The sequence below is a fragment of the Melopsittacus undulatus genome, assembly GCF_012275295.1.
Source record: "Melopsittacus undulatus isolate bMelUnd1 chromosome 28 unlocalized genomic scaffold, bMelUnd1.mat.Z SUPER_28_unloc_2, whole genome shotgun sequence".
In the NCBI taxonomy this organism is placed as follows: domain Eukaryota; kingdom Metazoa; phylum Chordata; class Aves; order Psittaciformes; family Psittaculidae; genus Melopsittacus; species Melopsittacus undulatus.
Genome location: NW_022993940.1, coordinates 77026 through 95567, shown reverse-complemented (window position 1 = coordinate 95567; position 18542 = coordinate 77026). Strand labels below are relative to the sequence as shown.

At 59.7% G+C, this 18542-nt stretch overlaps 2 protein-coding genes across 2 annotated transcripts; both read right to left on the bottom strand.

Annotated features, from left to right (window-relative positions):
• Positions 1 to 5055: 5055 nt before the first annotated feature.
• Positions 5056 to 12565, bottom strand: LOC117438145 (protein PRRC2A-like). Its single transcript, XM_034073606.1, has 9 exons — positions 12553 to 12565; positions 12279 to 12402; positions 11064 to 11238; positions 10078 to 10183; positions 8502 to 8575; positions 8284 to 8412; positions 6105 to 6223; positions 5949 to 6013; positions 5056 to 5079 (listed from the first exon to the last, which is right to left on the bottom strand). The coding sequence occupies exons 2-8, from the start codon at positions 12379 to 12381 to the stop codon at positions 5967 to 5969; spliced, it is 753 nt and encodes a 250-aa protein (XP_033929497.1). The 5' UTR covers positions 12382 to 12402; positions 12553 to 12565; the 3' UTR covers positions 5056 to 5079; positions 5949 to 5966.
• Positions 12566 to 13970: 1405 nt separating this feature from the next.
• TNF (tumor necrosis factor) lies at positions 13971 to 16716 on the bottom strand. Its single transcript, XM_034073603.1, is given in 7 exon segments — positions 13971 to 14000; positions 14003 to 14159; positions 14362 to 14536; positions 14598 to 14735; positions 15344 to 15400; positions 15539 to 15668; positions 16573 to 16716. Coding segments are annotated over 7 exon segments (831 nt in total).
• Between the last annotated feature and the right edge of the window lie 1826 nt (positions 16717 to 18542).

The window sequence follows — 18542 nt, the reverse complement described above, 5'->3', positions numbered from 1 at the left end:
TTACCTGTGGGGTGGACTCCGGGGGGGTAGAAGTCGACAGTGGGGGGGGGTCCCCGTCCTTGCATCACACGGGGGTCCATGTAGGGGGGCGGGATCATGACCCAGCGGGGGTCAAAGTTCATGTGGGGCAGCGCTGTGGGGCGCCCCATAGATCCCGTGGGGAACAGCTTGGGGGGCGCAGCTGGGGGTGGGGGAGGGGGGGTGGTGCCCCCCCCTCCCCCCGTGGGGGGCGGTGGGGGGGGCCCATGGTGCTGCTGCTGCCACTGCTGCTGCTTCAGGAGCTGCTCCTATGGGGCAGAAAGGGGAGTTAGGGGGTGCCCCACACTTGGGGGGCAGCCCCATAGACACCCATTGTGTGCCCCACACTTGGGGGGCAGCCCCATAGATCCCAATTGTGTGACCCGTGCTTATGGGGTCAGCCCTATCCCCTCCTTTAAATAGCCAGTCTGTGCCCCACACTTGGGGGCAGCCCCATAGACCCCAATTGTGTGCCCCACACTTATGGGGTGAGCCCCATCCCCTCCTATAAGTACCCAGTCTGTGCCCCATAGACACCCATTTTGTGCCCCATATTTATAAGCCCCACTCCCCCCTATAGATACCCAATCTGTGCCCCACACTTGGGGGGCAGCCCCATAGACCCCAATTGTGAGCCCCACACTTATGGGGTGAGCCCCATCCCCTCCTGCAGATCTGTGCCCCACACTTGGGGGTCTGCCCCATAGGCACCCATTGTGTGCCCCACACCTGGGGGTCTGCCCCATAGGCACCCATTGTGTGCCCCACACTTGGGGGTCTGCCCCATAGGCACCCATTGTGTGCCCCACACTTGGGGGTCTGCCCCATAGGCACCCATTGTGTGCCCCACACTTGGGGGTCTGCCCCATAGGCACCCATTGTGTGCCCCACACTTGGGGGTCTGCCCCATAGGCACCCATTGTGTGCCCCACACTTGGGGGTCTGCCCCATAGGCACCCATTGTGTGCCCCACACCCCCCCCGCCCCCCAAGTGCCCCCCCCCACCTGTTGCTGCCGTTGGAACCGGGGGGGCAGCGACTTCTGGTACTTGGGGTATGGGGGGGGCGGGGCCGGGGGGGGCGGGGCCCGGACTTGGGGGGCGCCGCCCCCTCCCCCCCCCTCTCCTTTGGGGTCCCCCTTCGGTGGGGGGAGGGGCGGCTCCTCAGGGGGCGGCTCCGCTGTGGGGGGAAGGGGGGAGATGGGGGTCAGGCCATGGGGCTGCCCCATAGATCCTCATTGACCCCCATACACCCCATACACCCCATAGATCCCCATTGAGATCCATTGACCCCCCCGACCCCCATAGACCCGACTGATCCCCACAGACCCCATTGATCCCCACTGACCTCCATTGACTCCCATAGACCCATACTGAGACCCCCAGCAACCCCCAATTCCATAGGGACACCCTATAGGGCACCACTATGGGGTGAAATGGGAGGGCCCCACACGCTCTATGGTGCCCTGAGTCCCCCAACCCCATTTGGCTGCCCCACATCTATGGGGCCCAACATGGCCTCCACCCCCTATAGCCCCCATACCCCCCTTACCTGCATTGCTCTGCCCCCCTTCCACTGCCCCATTGCTTCGCTCCTGCTCCTCCTGCTTGTGGGGCTGCCCCATAGACGGGGGGCACTGTCCCATAGATGGGGCGGGCTGCCCCATAGCTGGGTGCTGCTCCATAGGTGGGGGTTGTCCCATTGTCGGATGCTGCCCCATAGATATGGGGTGTTGCTGCCCCGTAGCTGGAGGAAGCTGCTGCCCCATAGATGCAGGCTGCTGCCCCACAGATGTGGGGTGCTGCTGTCCTATGCCAGGATGCTGCTGCTGCCCCATAGACGCAGACTGCTGCCCCATACTGGGGTGCTGCTTCCCCATAGACGCCGAATGCTGCTGCCCCATAGATCCAGGATGCTGCTGCTGCCCCATAGACAAGGCTTGTTGCCCCACAGATCCAGGATGCTGCCCCATATTGGGATGCTGCTGCTGTGCCATAGACGCAGGATGCTGCCCCATAGACGCAGGATGCTGCCCCATAGATGCCGAATGCTGCTGCCCCATAGATCCAGGATGCTGCCCCATAGACGCAGGATGCTGCCCCATAGACGCAGGATGCTGCCCCACATTGGGATGCTGCTGCCCCATAGACGGGGGTTGCTGCTGCTGCTCCACACTGGGTGTCTGCTGCCCCATAGCTCCAGGCTGCTGCCCCATAGCTCCTGGGTGCTGCCCCATAGCTCCTGGGTGCTGCTGCCCCATAGCTCCAGGCTGCTGCCCCATAGCTCCTGGGTGCTGCCCCATAGCTCCAGGCTGCTGCCCCATAGCTCCAGGCTGCTGCCCCATAGCTCCAGGCTGCTGCCCCATAGCTCCTGGCTGCTGCTGCCCCATAGCTCCTGGGTGCTGGGTCCTCCCGGCCGCCGGGGGGCGCTGCAGTGCGGAGGCCTCCGGCCTGCAGGGGGCGCCGCTGCGCTCATCCAGGCGCCTGAGCTTCTCAGCGCAGGCCGCTCTGCGCTGCTCCTGCTCTCGCTGCTCCTCAGCCTCCCGGCGCCGCCGAGCGCGAGCGACAGCCGCGGATAGCAGGGAGCAGGAGCGGCGGCGGCGCTGGCGCCAGGCCTCGTCCTCGTCCTGCGGCCGACAGGGAGAGGGGACAGGGAGAACATAGAGAGGAACCATAGAGATGAACCATAAAGACCATAGAGAGGAACCATAGAGAGGAACCATAGAGACCATAGAGAGGAACCATAGAGAACATAGAGGGACCATAGAGAGAGAACATGGAGAACATAGAGACCATAGAGAGGAACCATAGAGACCAGAGAGGGACCATAGAGAGGAACCATAGAGAGGGGAAATAGAGAGGAGCCATAGACAGAGAGAGAGAGAGGGGACATAGAGGAACCATAGAGAGGAACCATAGAGAGAGAATATGGAGACCATAAAGAGGGGACATAGAGAACATAGAGAGGAACCATAGAGACCATAGAGAGGGACCATAGAGAGGAACCATAGAGAGGAGCCATAGAGACCATAGAGAGGGACCATAGAGACCATAGAGAGGGACCATAGAGAGGAACCATAGAGACCATAGAGAGGAACCATAGAGAGGAACCATAGAGAGCAGCCAGAGAGAGAGAGAGAACCATAGAGAGAACCATAGAGAGGGGACATAGAGAAGAGCCATAGCACCCCATAGCCCCCCACAAACACCCCATAGCCACCCCATAGCACCCCATGGCCGCCCCACAGCCACCCCATAGCCACCCCATAGCCACCCCATAGCCACCCCATAGCACCCCATGGCTGCCCCACAGCCACCCCATAGCCACCCCATAGCACCCCATGGCCGCCCCACAGCCACCCCATAGCACTCACCGGGAACTCATTGGGCTGGGCCCAGCTGCCCCGGTTGGGGGGCGGTGGGGGGGGAGGTGGCGCCCGCACTTGGGGGGCAGGAGGGGGAGGGGCTGGAGGCTCCTTGGTGCCCTCGGGGGGGGACTTGGGGGGCAGCTCCTCCTTGGGGGAGGCCTTGGCCTCGCTGGGGGGGGAGGCCTCAGCCTCCTTCCTATGGGGAGAGGGGGGTTATGGGGCACCCCATAGCAATGGGGGGGGGTTATGGGGCGCTATGGGGCAGGGCTATGGGATGGAATGGGCCAGGTGTGGGGCCCGCTATGGGGTGCTATGGAGCAGGGCTATAGAGCAGTACAGGACAAGACTTTAGGGCAGGCCTATGGGGCACTATAGGGGGAAATAGGGCAGAGCAATGGAGCACTATAGGGTGGTATGAAGCAGGGCTATGGGGCTGGGCTATGGGGCATTATGGGGCAGGGGTATGGGGTTGTGTTATGGGGCACTATGGGACAGTATAGGGCTGGGCTGTGGGGCAGGGCTATGGGACACTATGGGGCAGGGCTATGGGGCAGGGCTATGGGATACTATGGGGCAGGGCTATGGGGCAGGGCTATGGGGTGCTATGGGACACTATGGGGCAGGGCTGTGGGGCAGGGCTATGGGACACTATGGGGCAGGGCTATGGGGCAGGGCTATGGGGTGCTATGGGGCAGGTCTATGGGGTGCTATGGGGCAGGGCTGTGGGTGCTATGGGCAGGGCTGTGGGTGCTATGGGACACTATGGGGCAGGTCTATGGGGTGCTATGGGGCAGGGCTATGGGGTGCTATGGGGCAGGGCTATGGGGTGCTATGGGGCAGGTCTATGGGGTGCTATGGGGCAGGGCTATGGGGTGCTATGGGGCAGGTCTATGGGGTGCTATGGGGCAGGTCTATGGGGTGCTATGGGGCAGGGCTATGGGGTGCTATGGGGCAGGGCTATGGGGCAGGTCTATGGGGTGCTATGGGGCAGGGCTATGGGGTGCTATGGGGCAGGGCTATGGGGTGCTATGGGGCAGGTGTGGGGCTCACCCCTCCTCTGCCCCCTCCTCATCCGAGTCCCTCCCGTCCTCCTCATCACTGAACTTGAGCTTCTCGGAGTAATCGACCTCCTCATGTGCACCTGGGGGGAGACCCAGTGAGACCCATAGAGACCATAGAGACCCATTGACCCCCATTGAACCCCATTGAACCCCATTGATCCCATTGACACCCATTGATCCCCACTGACCCCACTGACACCCATTGATGCCCATTGACCCCCATTGATCCCATTGACACCCATTGATACCCATTGATATCCATTGACCCCCATTGATGCCCATTGATATCCATTCACACCCATTGATCCCATTGATTCCATTGACACCCATTGATCCGCACTGATCCCATTGATACCCACTGATCCTCAATGATCCCCATTGATCCCATTGATAACCATTGATCCCCATTGACAACCATTGATCCCCATTGACCCCCATTGATCCCATTGACCCCATTGATCCCATTGACCCCCATTGCCCCCCCTGTTGGTACCAGCCCATCCCTCGTCGCTCTCCTGGTCCAGCTCATCCAGCTCCCGCAGCTCATCCGCCCTCAGCACTGGGGGGCGCGAGGGGGGGGGGGGGGCCGCGGGGGGGGGCAGGGGGGCGGGGGGAGGAACCACTGCGGGGGAACCTGGGGGGGACATGGAGACACATAGAGAACATAGAGACACATAGAGACACATAGAGAACATAGAGACACATAGAGACACATAGAGACACATAGAGACCATAGAGACACATAGAGACACATAGAGACACATAGAGACACATAGAGACACATAGAGACACATACAGACACATACAGACACATAGAGACACATAGAGACACATAGAGACACATAGAGACCATAGAGACACATAGAGACACATAGAGACACATAGAGACCATAGAGACACATAGAGACCATAGAGAACATAGAGACACATAGAGACACATAGAGACACATAGAGAACATAGAGACACATAGAGACACATAGAGACACATAGAGACACATAGAGACACATACAGACACATAGAGACACATAGAGACACATAGAGACACATAGAGACACATAGAGACACATAGAGACCACAGAGACCACAGGGACCCATAGGGACCCATAGAGACCCACAGAGACCCCATAGAATCCCCATAGAGACCCCACAAAGACCCCACAGAGACCCCATAGAATCCCCATAGAGACCCCACAAAAACCCCATAGGGACCCCGTAGAGACCCCACAAAGACCCCATAGAGACCCACAGAGACCCCACAAACACCCCATAGAGAGCCCATAGAGACCCCACAAACACCCCATAGAGACCCCACAAACACCCCATAGAGAGCCCATAGAGACCCCACAAACACCCCATAGAGACCCACAGAGACCCCACAAACACCCCATAGAGACCCCACAAACACCCCATAGAGTCCCATAGAGACCCCACAAACACCACATAGAGACCCCACAAACACCCCATAGAGACCCCATAGATCCCCCCAGAGCCCCCCTCTCACCTGGGGGTATCCGGGAGCCTATAGGGCCCATATGGGGGTGGGAAGGGCAGGTATGGGGGGTACATCTGGGGGGGGGGGGGGGGGGGGGGGGGGCAGGTTAATGGGGGGGGGGCTCTGACCACGCCCCCCCCCCCCCCCCCCATTGCCTGTACTCACAAATGGGGGCATCACCCCCCGGTATGGGGGGAAATGGGGGGGCCCGGGGGGGGGCAGCCCCCCCCCATCCGGCGGCGGCTCCTCGGGGCCTCGGGCGCCGCCGTCCCGGCTCTGCCCCACTGCAATGGGGTCAATGGGGTCAGTGGGGTTAATGGGGTAATGGGGTAATGGGGTAATGGGGTAATGGGGGTAATGGGGTAATGGGGTAATGGGGTAATGGGGTAATGGGGTAATGGGGGTAATGGGGTAATGGGGTAATGGGGTAATGGGGGTAATGGGGGTGATGGGGTAATTATGGGATGCATGCTATAGAATGTCAGCTATAGAACCTGCGCTATGGGATACCCCTCACAGGATGTCTATTATGGGATGCCCATTATGGTGTGTATATTATGGGATGCCCGTTCCGGGATGTCCGTTACGAGGTGTGTATTATGGGATGTCCGTTATGAGGTGCCTATTATGGGATGTCCGTTCTGGGGTGTGTATTATGGGATGCCCATTACAGGACGCCTATTATGGGATTCCCCTTACGGGGTGCGTATTATGGGATGCCTGTTCCGGTGTGTGTATTATGGGATGTCTGTTACAAGGTATATATTATGGGATGCCTGTTCCGGGATGTGTGTATTATGGGATGTCCGTTATGGGTTGTGTATTATGGGATGTCCCTTACGGGATGTGTGTATTATGGGATGCCGGTTATGGGTTGTGTATTATGGGATGCCCATTACAGGACGCCTATTATGGGATGTCTGTTAAGAGGTGTGTATTATGGTCTGCCCGTTGCGGTGTGTGTATTATGGGATGTCCGTTATGAGGTATTATGGGATGTCCGTTACGAGGTGTGTATTATGGGATGTCCGTTACGAGGTGGATATTATGGGATGCCCATTATGAGGTGTATATTATGGGATGCCCGTTGCGGTGTGTGTATTATGGGATGTCCCTTACGGTGTATTATGGGATGCCCGTTCTGAGGTGTGTATTATGGGATGCCCATTACAGGACGCCTATTATGGGCTGTCCGTTACGAGGTGTGTATTATGGGATGTCCGTTACGAGGTGGATATTATGGGATGCCCATTATGAGGTGTGTATTATGGGCTGCCCGTTGCGGTGTGTTTGTATTATGGGATGTCCGTTATGGGATGTGTATATTATGGGATGCCCATTATGAGGTGTATATTATGGGATGCCCGTTCTGAGGTGTGTATTATGGGATGCCCCTTACAAGGTGTGTGTATATTATGGGCTGCCCGTTGCGGTGTGTGTGTATTATGGGATGTCTGTTATGAGGTGTGTATTATGGGATGCCCATTGCGGTGTGTGTGTATTATGGGATGTCTGTTATGAGGTGTGTATTATGGGATGCCCATTGCGGTGTGTGTATATTATGGGCTGTATCACTCACCATGGGGGCGGGGGCTCGGTGCGTGTGTATTATGGGATGTCTCACTCACCGTGGGGGCGGGGGCTCGGTGCGTGTGTATTATGGGATGTCTCACTCACCGTGGGGGCGGGGGCTCGGTGCGTGTGTATTATGGGATGTCAGGGGTCACTCACCGTGGGGGCGGGGGCTCGGTGTGTGTGTATTATGGGATGTCTCACTCACCGTGGGGGCAGGGGCTCGGTGCGTGTGTATTATGGGATGTCAGGGCTCACTCACCGTGGGGGCGGGGGCTCGGTGTGTGTGTATTATGGGATGTCAGGGGTCACTCACCGTGGGGGCGGGGGCTCGGTGCGTGTGTATTATGGGATGTCAGGGGTCACTCACCGTGGGGGCGGGGGCTCGGTGCGTGTGTATTATGGGATGTCAGGGGTCACTCACCGTGGGGGCGGGGGCTCGGTGTGTGTGTATTATGGGATGCATCACTCACCGTGGGGGCGGGGGCTCGGTGCGTGTGTATTATGGGATGTCAGGGGTCACTCACCGTGGGGGCGGGGGCTCGGTGTGTGTGTATTATGGGATGTCTCACTCACCGTGGGGGCGGGGGCTCGGTGCGTGTGTATTATGGGATGTCTCACTCACCGTGGGGGCGGGGGCTCGGTGCGTGTGTATTATGGGATGTCTCACTCACCGTGGGGGCGGGGGCTCGGTGCGTGTGTATTATGGGATGCATCACTCACCGTGGGGGCGGGGGCTCGGTGTGTGTGTATTATGGGATGTCTCACTCACCGTGGGGGCGGGGGCTCGGTGCGCGCCCACACCACGCGCCGCCAGCGTCCCGCTCGCGGCCTCCCCTCCCCCGCTCTCCTCCCGCCCGCAGGGTGGGAAACTCCTCCCGGGAGAACCGGCCCGGCGGCCCTGCGGGGGTCACGTGGTCAGCGCCGCGGGGGTCACGTGGTCAGTCACGTGATGCGGGAGGGGGGGGTCAGGTGATGCGGGGTACTCACCGTCGCTTGGGGGTCCTTGGGTACCGCTGGCCTGAGCCCAGGACTTTGCCCCGCTTGCGGGCGGGGGGGGGGGTCTGTGGGGGGAGGGGGGTTAGGGGGGGGCTATGGGGTCTCTATGGGCTCTCTATGGGGTCTTTGTGGGGTCTCTACGGGGTAATGGGGGTCTATGGGGGGGTAATGGGGGTCTATGGGGGGGGCTATAGGGGGGAATGGGGGTCTATGGGGGAAATGGGGCCTATGGGAGGTTCTATAGGGGATAATGGGGGTCTATGGGGGAAATGGGGGTTATGGGGGGTAAAGGGGGCCTATGGGGGAGTTCTATACGGGGTAATGGGGGTCTATGGGGGGAAATGGGGCCTATGGAGGGAAATGGGGGTTATGGGGTAAATGGGGCCTATGGGAGGTTCTATAGGGGGTAATGGGGGTCTATGGGGGGCTCTATAGAGGGTTATGGGGGGAAAGGGGGCCTATGGGGGTGTTCTATAGGGGGTAATGGGGGTCTATGGGGGGAATGGGGGTTATGGGGGTAAAGGGGGCCTCTAAGGGGGTTCCATAGGGGGTAATGGGGGTCTATGGGGGGAATGGGGGTTATGGGGGGTAAAGGGGGCCTATAAGGGGGTTCTATAGGGGGTAATGGGGGTCTATGGGGGTGTATGGGGGACTCTATAAGGGGTAAAGGGAGTCTACGGGGAGGTAAAGGGGCTTATAGAGGTAAATGGGTCTATGAGGGGGCTAAGGGGCTCTATGGGGGTTATGGGGGGGGGAAAGGAGCTTATGGCTGAATAACAGGGGGTCTATGGGGGTCAGAGAGGGGTTTGGGGGCTCTATGGGGGTGGGTAGGAGGTCAAGGGGGATGTTGGGGGTCCCGGGGGGTGTTTTGGGGTCCCAAGGTGGGATTTAAGGACCATGGGGATGGATTTGGGGGTCCCAGTCTCAAACTGGGGGTCCCAGGGGGTGTTCTGGGGTCCCACAGGGGTTTATGGGGGTCCCAGGTTCATATTGGGGGTCCCAGGGGGTGTTTTGGGGTCCCACATGGGGTTTATGGGGGTCCCAGGTTCATACTGGGGGTCCCAGTCTCAAACTGGGGGTCCCAGGGGGTGTTCTGGGGTCCCACAGGGGGTTTATGGGGGTCCCAGGTTCATATTGGGGGTCCCAGGGGGTGTTTTGGGGTCCCACAGGGGGTTTATGGGGGTCCCAGGTTCATATTGGGGGTCCCAGGGGGTGTTTTGGGGTCCCACAGGGGTTTATGGGGGTCCCAGGCTCATATTGGGGGTCCCAGGGGGTGTTTTGGGGTCCCACAGGGGGTTTATGGGGGTCCCAGGTTCATATTGGGGGTCCCAGGGGGTGTTTTGGGGTCCCACATGGGGTTTATGGGGGTCCCAGGTTCATATTGGGGGTCCCAGGGGGTGTTTTGGGGTCCCACATGGGGTTTATGGGGGTCCCAGGTTCATACTGGGGGTCCCAGGGGGTGTTTTGGGGTCCCACATGGGGTTTATGGGGGTCCCAGGGGGTGTTTTGGGGTCCCAGGGGGTGTTTTGGGGTCCCACATGGGGTCTATGGGGGTCCCTGTGCCCACCTCGGGGGTCGCTGCCCCCCCCTTCCCCTTCTGGCTGCCGCCCGCAGGCGTCTGCGAATCCAGCGGCGACGGCGACAGCGGCGGGGGAGGTGCTGAGTGCTCGGAACTGCAACGGTTGCCATGGTTACCGCCCTTGGTTACCCCGCGCTGTTCCCTGCACCTCCCACCCCCCCCTTCCCCACCGCGGCACCGGCCATAGGGGGGTGATGGGAACAGCACCGGGTTACCCCCTTGGTTACCATGGTTACCTGGCGCTGTTCCCTGCACCTCCCACCCCCCCCTCCACACCGCTCTCTGTACCTGTCCCACAGCACCACCAGTGGGGGGGGTACCAAGAACAGCGCCTGGTTCCCATGGTTACCCCCCTTGGTTACCCCACGCTGTTCCCTGCACCTCCCACCCCTCCATGTCCCACACCAACACCAACCATAGGGGGGGTGTACCAAGAACAGCACCTGGTTCCCATGGTTACCCCATGCTGTTCCCTACACCTCCCACCCCCCCTTGTCAAGCAGGAGCACCATGGGAGGGGTGTGCTGAGAACAGCATCCGGTTCCCATGGTTACCCCCTCAGTTACCCCATGCTGTTCCCCTCAGCCCCCCTTATGCCACACCACCACCACTGGGGGGGGGGGGTACCAAGAACAGCCCTGTTCCCATGGTTACCATGCGCTGTTCCCCTCACACCCCCTTATACCATACCCCCACCATTAGAGGGGTACCACGAACAGCCCCGTTGCCATGGTGACCCCCTCCCGTTGCCATGGTGACCCCTCCCGTTGCCATGGTGACCCCTCCCGTTGCCATGGTGACCCCCTGCTGTTCCCGTCTCCCCCCTCACCTCTGGGGCTTGCTGGCCCATCCCGAGCCACCATTGTGGGGGGGTACCACGAACAGCCCCGTTGCCATGGTGACCCCTCCCGTTGCCATGGTGACCCCCTCCCGTTGCCATGGTGACCCCCTGCTGTTCCCGTCTCCCCCCTCACCTCCGGGGCTCGCTGGGCTCCTGCCTGCTGGCCCATCCCGAGCCGTCCCTGGGCACCAGGGTCACGTTGGGGTCGTTGCCCTTGTTCTCGGCCTTCAGGCTGGGCAGGTTGGCAGGGGGGGGCATCCGTCTGGCCGCCACCTTCCCCAGGCTCTGCAGCCCATGGCGGGGGGGGGGCTGGGGGGGGACAGAGCCGGGTCAATGGGGGTAATGGGATGGGATGGGATGGGGGGGACAGAGCCGGGTCAATGGGATGGGATGGGATGGGAATGAGGGATAATGGGATGGGATGGGGGGTGACAGAGCAGGGTCAATGGGGGAATGGGATGGGATGGGACAGAGCCGGGTCAATGGGGTAATGGGATGGGATGGGATGGGACAGAGCCGGGTCAATGGGGTAATGGGATGGGAATGAGGGATCAGGTTCAATGGGGTAATGGGATGGGATGGGGGGGACAGAGCCGGGTCAATGGGGTAATGGGAATGGGATGGGGGGGACAGAGCCGGGTTAATGGGATGGGATGGGGGGGGACAGAGCCGGGTCAATGGGGTAATGGGAATGGGATGGGGGGGACAGAGCCGGGTTAATGGGATGGGATGGGGGGGGACAGAGCAGGGTCAATGGGGTAATGGGATGGGAATGAGGGATCAGGTTCAATGGGATAATGGGAATGGGAATGAAGGGATCTGGGTCAATGGGATAATGGGAATGGGAATGAGGGATCAGGTTCAATGGGAGAATGGGAATGGGAATGGGAATGAAGGGGGAGAACAGGAGAATGGATCCGGTTCAATGGGGATAAGGGGAATGGGAACGGGAATGAAGGGATCCGGTTGAACAGGATAACGGGAATGGGAATGAGGGATCCGGTTGAATAGGGATAATGGGATCCGGTTCAATGGGGATAACGGGAATGAAGGGGCAGGGGGAATGGGAACGGGGATAACGGGAATGAAGAGATCCGAGGAAAGGGATAACGGGAATGGGAATGGGGAGAACGGGAATGAAGGGGGATAAGGGGAATGAAGGGATCCGGTTGAACGGGATAACGGGAATGGGAATGAAGGGATCCGGTTGAATAGGGATAATGGGATCCGGTTCAATGGGAGAACGGGAATGAAGGGGAAGGGGGAATGGGAATAGGGATAACGGGCACGGGGATAACGGGCCCGAAGGGTCAGGGTGCAGGGGAACGCAGGGTCCGTGTTCCGTTACCGGCGGCCCGTGTGGTGTCGAGCGGCCGTCGGTAGCCGTCAGTCAGGCCGAGGCAGGCATAGCGCCGGCCATCCCTGCCCCTCACCGCCGGCCGATCGCTCATGGCGCTGCCAACGCATGGGCCCTACCGGAGGAGGCGGCGGCACCGGAGGCCTCAGCGCGCCGCCATCTTGCGCCTCAACATGGAGGCGGCGCCGGACACAAGATGGCGGCCGAGGGTGAGGGGGGGGGGGAAAGGGGGGGGATGGGGGGGGCATCCGAGGGTCGTACGCACCGGGATGGGTCCGGGGGGGGCTGCTGAGGGGGGGGGAGGGGGAGGGGGGAGCGGATGGGTCCCGGTGGTACCGGATGGAGGCGGATTTAACGGGACCCCCCCCCCCCCCCCCGGTTCGCTTCAACGATGGCGGCACTTCCGGCTCCTTCCTGCGCGGCGCCGCAGCTCATTGGCCGGCGCGGGGACACGCCCACAACGGCCGCGGCCACGTGGGGGGGGGGGGGAGGGAGGGGGGGCACGTGACCCCCCCCCCCCCCCCCCTCGCGGCGGCGGAATGGATTGGTCCGCGAGGACACGCCCACCCCGCGGGGATCGGCCAATCGGAGCGCGGCCGCGCGGTCGCCATGGCAACGGAGGAGGCGGCCCCCACCGCCCTGCGCGTTGCTATGGCAACGGGGGGGGGGGGAAGGAGCGGCTATAGGGGAGGGTCTATGGGAGGTGGAGCTATAGGGGGTGGATGTATAGGATGGATCTATAGGGGTGAATCTATAGGGATGGATCTATAGGATGGATCTATAGGGCGGATCTATAGGGATGGATCTATAGGATGGATCTATAGGGCGGATCTATAGGGTGGATCTATAGGGCGGATCTATAGGGCGGATCTATAGGGTGGATCTATAGGGATGGATCTATAGGGATGGATGTATAGGATGGATCTATAGGGCGGATCTATAAGGATGGATCTATAGGATGGACCTATAGGGCGGATCTATAGGGTGGATCTATAGGGATGGATCTATAGGGTGGATCTATAGGGTGGATCTATAGGGATGGATCTATAGGGTGGATCTATAGGGTGGATCTATAGGGATGGATCTATAGGGTGGATCTATAGGGTGGATCTATAGGGTGGAACTATAGGATGGATCTATAGGGCGGATCTATAGGGCGGATCTATAGGATGGATCTATAGGGTGGATCTATAGGGATGGATCTATAGGGATGGATCTATAGGGATGGATCTATGGGGCAGATCTATAGGTCGCGGTTTCCCCCCCCACCAGTGACACTCGGGACTTTCCAGCATCCATTTATTGCAGGTTTCGGGGCCGCTGACGTCAGAGCCCCAAAATCCTGTGGTTTCACCCCAAAAACGCCCCATAAATACATAAATAACTCAATAAATAACGGCCCCGCCGTTCATCCCAGAACCCTGACCCCACACCTCCATTGAGCCCTATTGCTCCCTATTGATCTCTATTGGTCCCTATTGATCCCTGTTGGTCTCCATCACTCCCTATCGATCTCCATTGAACCCTATTGGTCCCCATCACTTCCTATTGATCTCCATTGAACCCTATTGGTCCCCATCACTCCCTATTGATCTCCATTGAACCCTATTGGTCCCCATCACTCCCTATTGATCTCCATCGTTCCCTATTGATCCCTATTGATCCCTATCGCCCCCACCCCCCTCAATCCATCCCCACCACCCCAAAATACGCCCTCCCCCCCCCCCGTGCAGGTCCAGGAACCTCCCAGCTGTAGTGGTGGCCGCTAACTGGTCCCCACGGCGCAACTGGAACACGGCCCCTTGGTACAGGGACTCGAACCAGAGCCCGTCGCCATGGCAACAGCGATGCCCGTCCCCATGGCAACGCCCCCTCCCGTCGCCATGGCCACGCCCCCTCCCGTCGCCGTGGCCACGCCCCCTCCCGTCCCCGTGGCCACGCCCCCTCCCGTCCCCGTGGCCACGCCCCCTCCCGTCGCCATGGCCACGCCCCCTCCCGTCGCCGTGGCCACGCCCCCTCCCGTCCCCATGACCACGCCCCCTCCCGTCGCCATGACAACGCCCCCTCCCGTCGCCATGACAACGCATCCCCCCGTCTCCATGGCAACGCCGCCCCCCCCCCCCGGCATTCCCGACGCACGGAGCGCACGGCCGTGAGCAGGGTCACGTCCTTGGGATACTCTTGGGAATACCGGGATACGGCCAAGCGGAGGAGGGGGGGGGGAGGGGAGGAGCATCCCCCCCCCCCCTCCCCCCCTCCCCCCCCCCCATCCCCCCCCCCTCCCCCCCCCCCCCCCTCCCCCCCCCCCGTGGAAGGCTGCGGCTGCGTAGACGAAGTAGAGGCCGTCGCGAGGGACGACCAGGCGGTTGCCATGGAGACGGAACCCGTTGCGCATCTGCGCAGGCGCGACGTCAGCCGCCCATTGGAGGGAGGGGGAGGAGGAGGAGGCTGCGGGGGGGGGAGGGGTGAGGGAGGGGCCGGAGCATGTGCAATAGATCCATATCCATATCCCATATATCCATATCCATATCCCATATATCCATATCCCATACCCCACATCCCACATCCCATACCCCATACCCCATATATCCATATCCCATACCCCACATCCCATATCCCACATCCCACATCCCATACCCCATACCCCATATATCCATACCCCATATATCCATATCCCATATATCCATATCCATACCTCATATATCCATATCTCATATATCCATATCCATATCCCATATATCCATATCCATATCCCATATATCCATATCCCATATATCCATATCCCATATATCCATATCCATACCCCATATATCCATATCCATACCCCATATATCCATATCCATATCCCATATATCCATATCCCATACCCCACATCCCACATCCCATACCCCATACCCCATATATCCATATCCCATACCCCACATCCCATACCCCATATATCCATATCCCATACCCCACATCCCACAGCCCACATCCCATATCCCACATCCCATACCCCATACCCCATATATCCACACCCTATACCCCACATCCCATCTCCCCCCATTGACACTCACCCACAACGTGAGCAGCAGGTTTGTCCCCATAGGGGTCATGCAGCAGCTTTGGTCCTGCTGCAGGGATAAAGGGAATATGGGATCTATAGGATCTATGGGATCTATGGGATCTATGGGATCTATGTGATCTATGTGATCTATGTGATCTATGGGATGTGGGATCTATGGGATGTGGGGTCGGGAATTGTCTCTCACCCATCAGTGGAGGCATCGGCAGCTCTGGGGATTCCTGTGGGGAAAGAGGCGTCAGATGAGAGAGAGGATACAGGATACAGGGATACAGGATACAGGGATGGATATAGGGATACATGGACACATGTGGATACTGGATACACATGGATACACATGGACACATGGATACAGCACACACATGGACACACGTAGACACACATGGATACATGGATACACATGGACACAGAACACATGGACACACATGGATACACATGAACACATGGACACACATGGATACACACACATGGACACACATGGATACACACACATGGACACACATGAACACATGGACACACATGGATACACACACATGGACACACACATGGATACACACACATGGATACAGGACACATGGATACATGGATACAGGACAGACACATGGATACACACCTGGACACACACATGGATACACATGGATACACATGAACACATGGACACACACACATGGATACACACACATGGATACACACCTGGACACACACATGGATACAGGACACATGGACACACACATGGATGCACACACATGGATACACATGAATACAGGACACATGGATACACACATGGACACATGGATACAGGACACACACATGGATGCATGGATACAGGGCAGACACATGGATACACAGCTGGACACACACATGAACACACACACATGGATACAGGACACATGGATACACACATGGATGCACACACATGGTCACACATGGATAAATGGATAACATGGATACAGAACACATGGATACACACATGGACACATGGATACAGGACACACATGGATATCACACACATGGACACACACATGGATACACATGGACACACACATGGCTACAGACATGGACACATGGATACATGGACACAGAACACATGGATACACATGGATACAGGACACATGGATACACATGGACACACACACACATGGACACACATGGATACACATGGATACATGGATACAGGACACACATGGACACAGGTCACACACACACAGACAGGGTCTGTACCCGGGGCTGGTTCTGTTCTGCAGCCTCCGAGCTCAGGATCGGGCCCAGACCCAGACCCAGACCCAGACCCAGGCTCAGGCTCAGGCTCAGGCTCAGGCCCAGCCCCAGCCTCAGGATCGGGCCCAGTCCGGGGGGCGGGGCCATGTCTGGGGCTCAGCTCCTGGGGCGGCCGCGGCCCCTTTAAGGCCATGGGGGGGGGGGGGGGGGGGGGGGGGGGGGGGGGGGAGCATCCGGCCCCTCCCCCTCGTGGGGAGCCCCGGGGGGGGGGAGGGGGAGGGGGGGGGGGGTTTCCCCGCCCCCACTTCCGAGCGTTGGTACCGGCAGGGGATCCCTGGGGGGGAGGGGAGCTATGGGGGGGCTATGGGGGGGCTATGGGGGGGCTATGGGGGGGCTATGGGGGGGCCATAGGGGTCTATGGGGTGCTATGGGGGTCTATGGGGGGGCTATGGGGGGGCCATAGGGGTCTATGGGGTGCTATGGGGGTCTATGGGGGGGCTATGGGGGGGCCATAGGGGTCTATGGGGCACTATGGGGGGGCTATGGGGGGGCTATGGGGGGGCCATAGGGGTCTATGGGGTGCTATGGGGGGCCTATGGGGGGGGTATGGGGGGGCCATAGGGGTCTATGGGGTGCTATGGGGGGACTATGGGGGGGGCTATGGGGGGGCCATAGGGGTCTATGGGGTGCTATGGGGGGGCTATGGGGGGGCTATGGGGGGGCTATGGGGGGCCATAGGGGTCTATGGGGTGCTATGGAGGTCTATGGGGCGCTATGGGGGGTTATGGGGGTGCTATGGGGGTCTATGGGGGGCTATAGGGCGCTATGGGGTGCCCCATGATGGGATATGGGGGGCTATGGGTGTCCTATGGGGTGCTATGCGGCACTATGGCACTCTATGGGGATTCCCATGGTGGGCTATGGGGCACTCTGGGAGGCTATGGGGCGCTATGGGGCACTATGGGGGTCTATGGGGCACAATGCGGGTCCCCTGATGAGCTATGGGGGCCAATGGGACACTATGGGGGGTCCCATGATGGGCTATGGGTGCTATGGGGGGGTCCCATGATGGGCTATGGGTGCTATGGGGGGGTCCCATGATGGGCTATGGGTGCTATAGGGGGGGTCCCATGATGGGCTATGGGTGCTATGGGGGGGTCCCATGATGGGCTATGGGTGCTATAGGGGGGTCCCATGATGGGCTATGGGTGCTATGGGGGGGTCCCATGATGGGCTATGGGTGCTATGGGGCGCAATGGGGATTCCAGGGGGATTCCAATGGGTGCTGTGGGGCTGCCCCATGATGAGCTATGGGGCTGTGCTGTGGGTCTGGGGCATTCCAGGGGGGTTCCAAAGGGTCCCATGAGGAGCTATGGGGCAGAGGGTGGGGCCCCTATGGGGTGGGTGGGGGAGGAACCGGAGCTGTGGGGCCGGATGTGGGGCAGTCCCAGAGGAAGCCATGGGGCGGATGTGGGGCAGCCGTGGGTGAGTGGCAGGATATGGGGCAGGCCCCAAGCTCGTGGTGCTCCAGGCCCCAGCCATGGGGGTCACAGATGCTGTGGGGCAGCCCCACAAGTGCCCCCCACATCCATGGGGCAGGAAAGGGGCTATGGGGCAGATCCCAGTCTATGGGGCACATACATGGGGTGGATCCAGATCTATGGGACAAGACCTATGGGGCACATCCAGGTCTATGGGTCACAATCTATGGGGCCAATCCGGATCTGGGGGTCAGGATCTATGGGTCAGATGAAGATCTATGGGGCAGATCTGTGGGGCAGGATCTATGGGGCAGACCTATGTGTCAGTATCTGTGGGTCAGATCTATGGGTCAGGATCTATGGGGCACATCCAGATCTATGGGTCAGGATCTATGGGGCACATCCAGATCTATGGGGCAGATCCATGGGGCAGATCTATGGGGCACATCCAGATCTATGGGTCAGGATCTATGGGGCACATCCAGATCCATG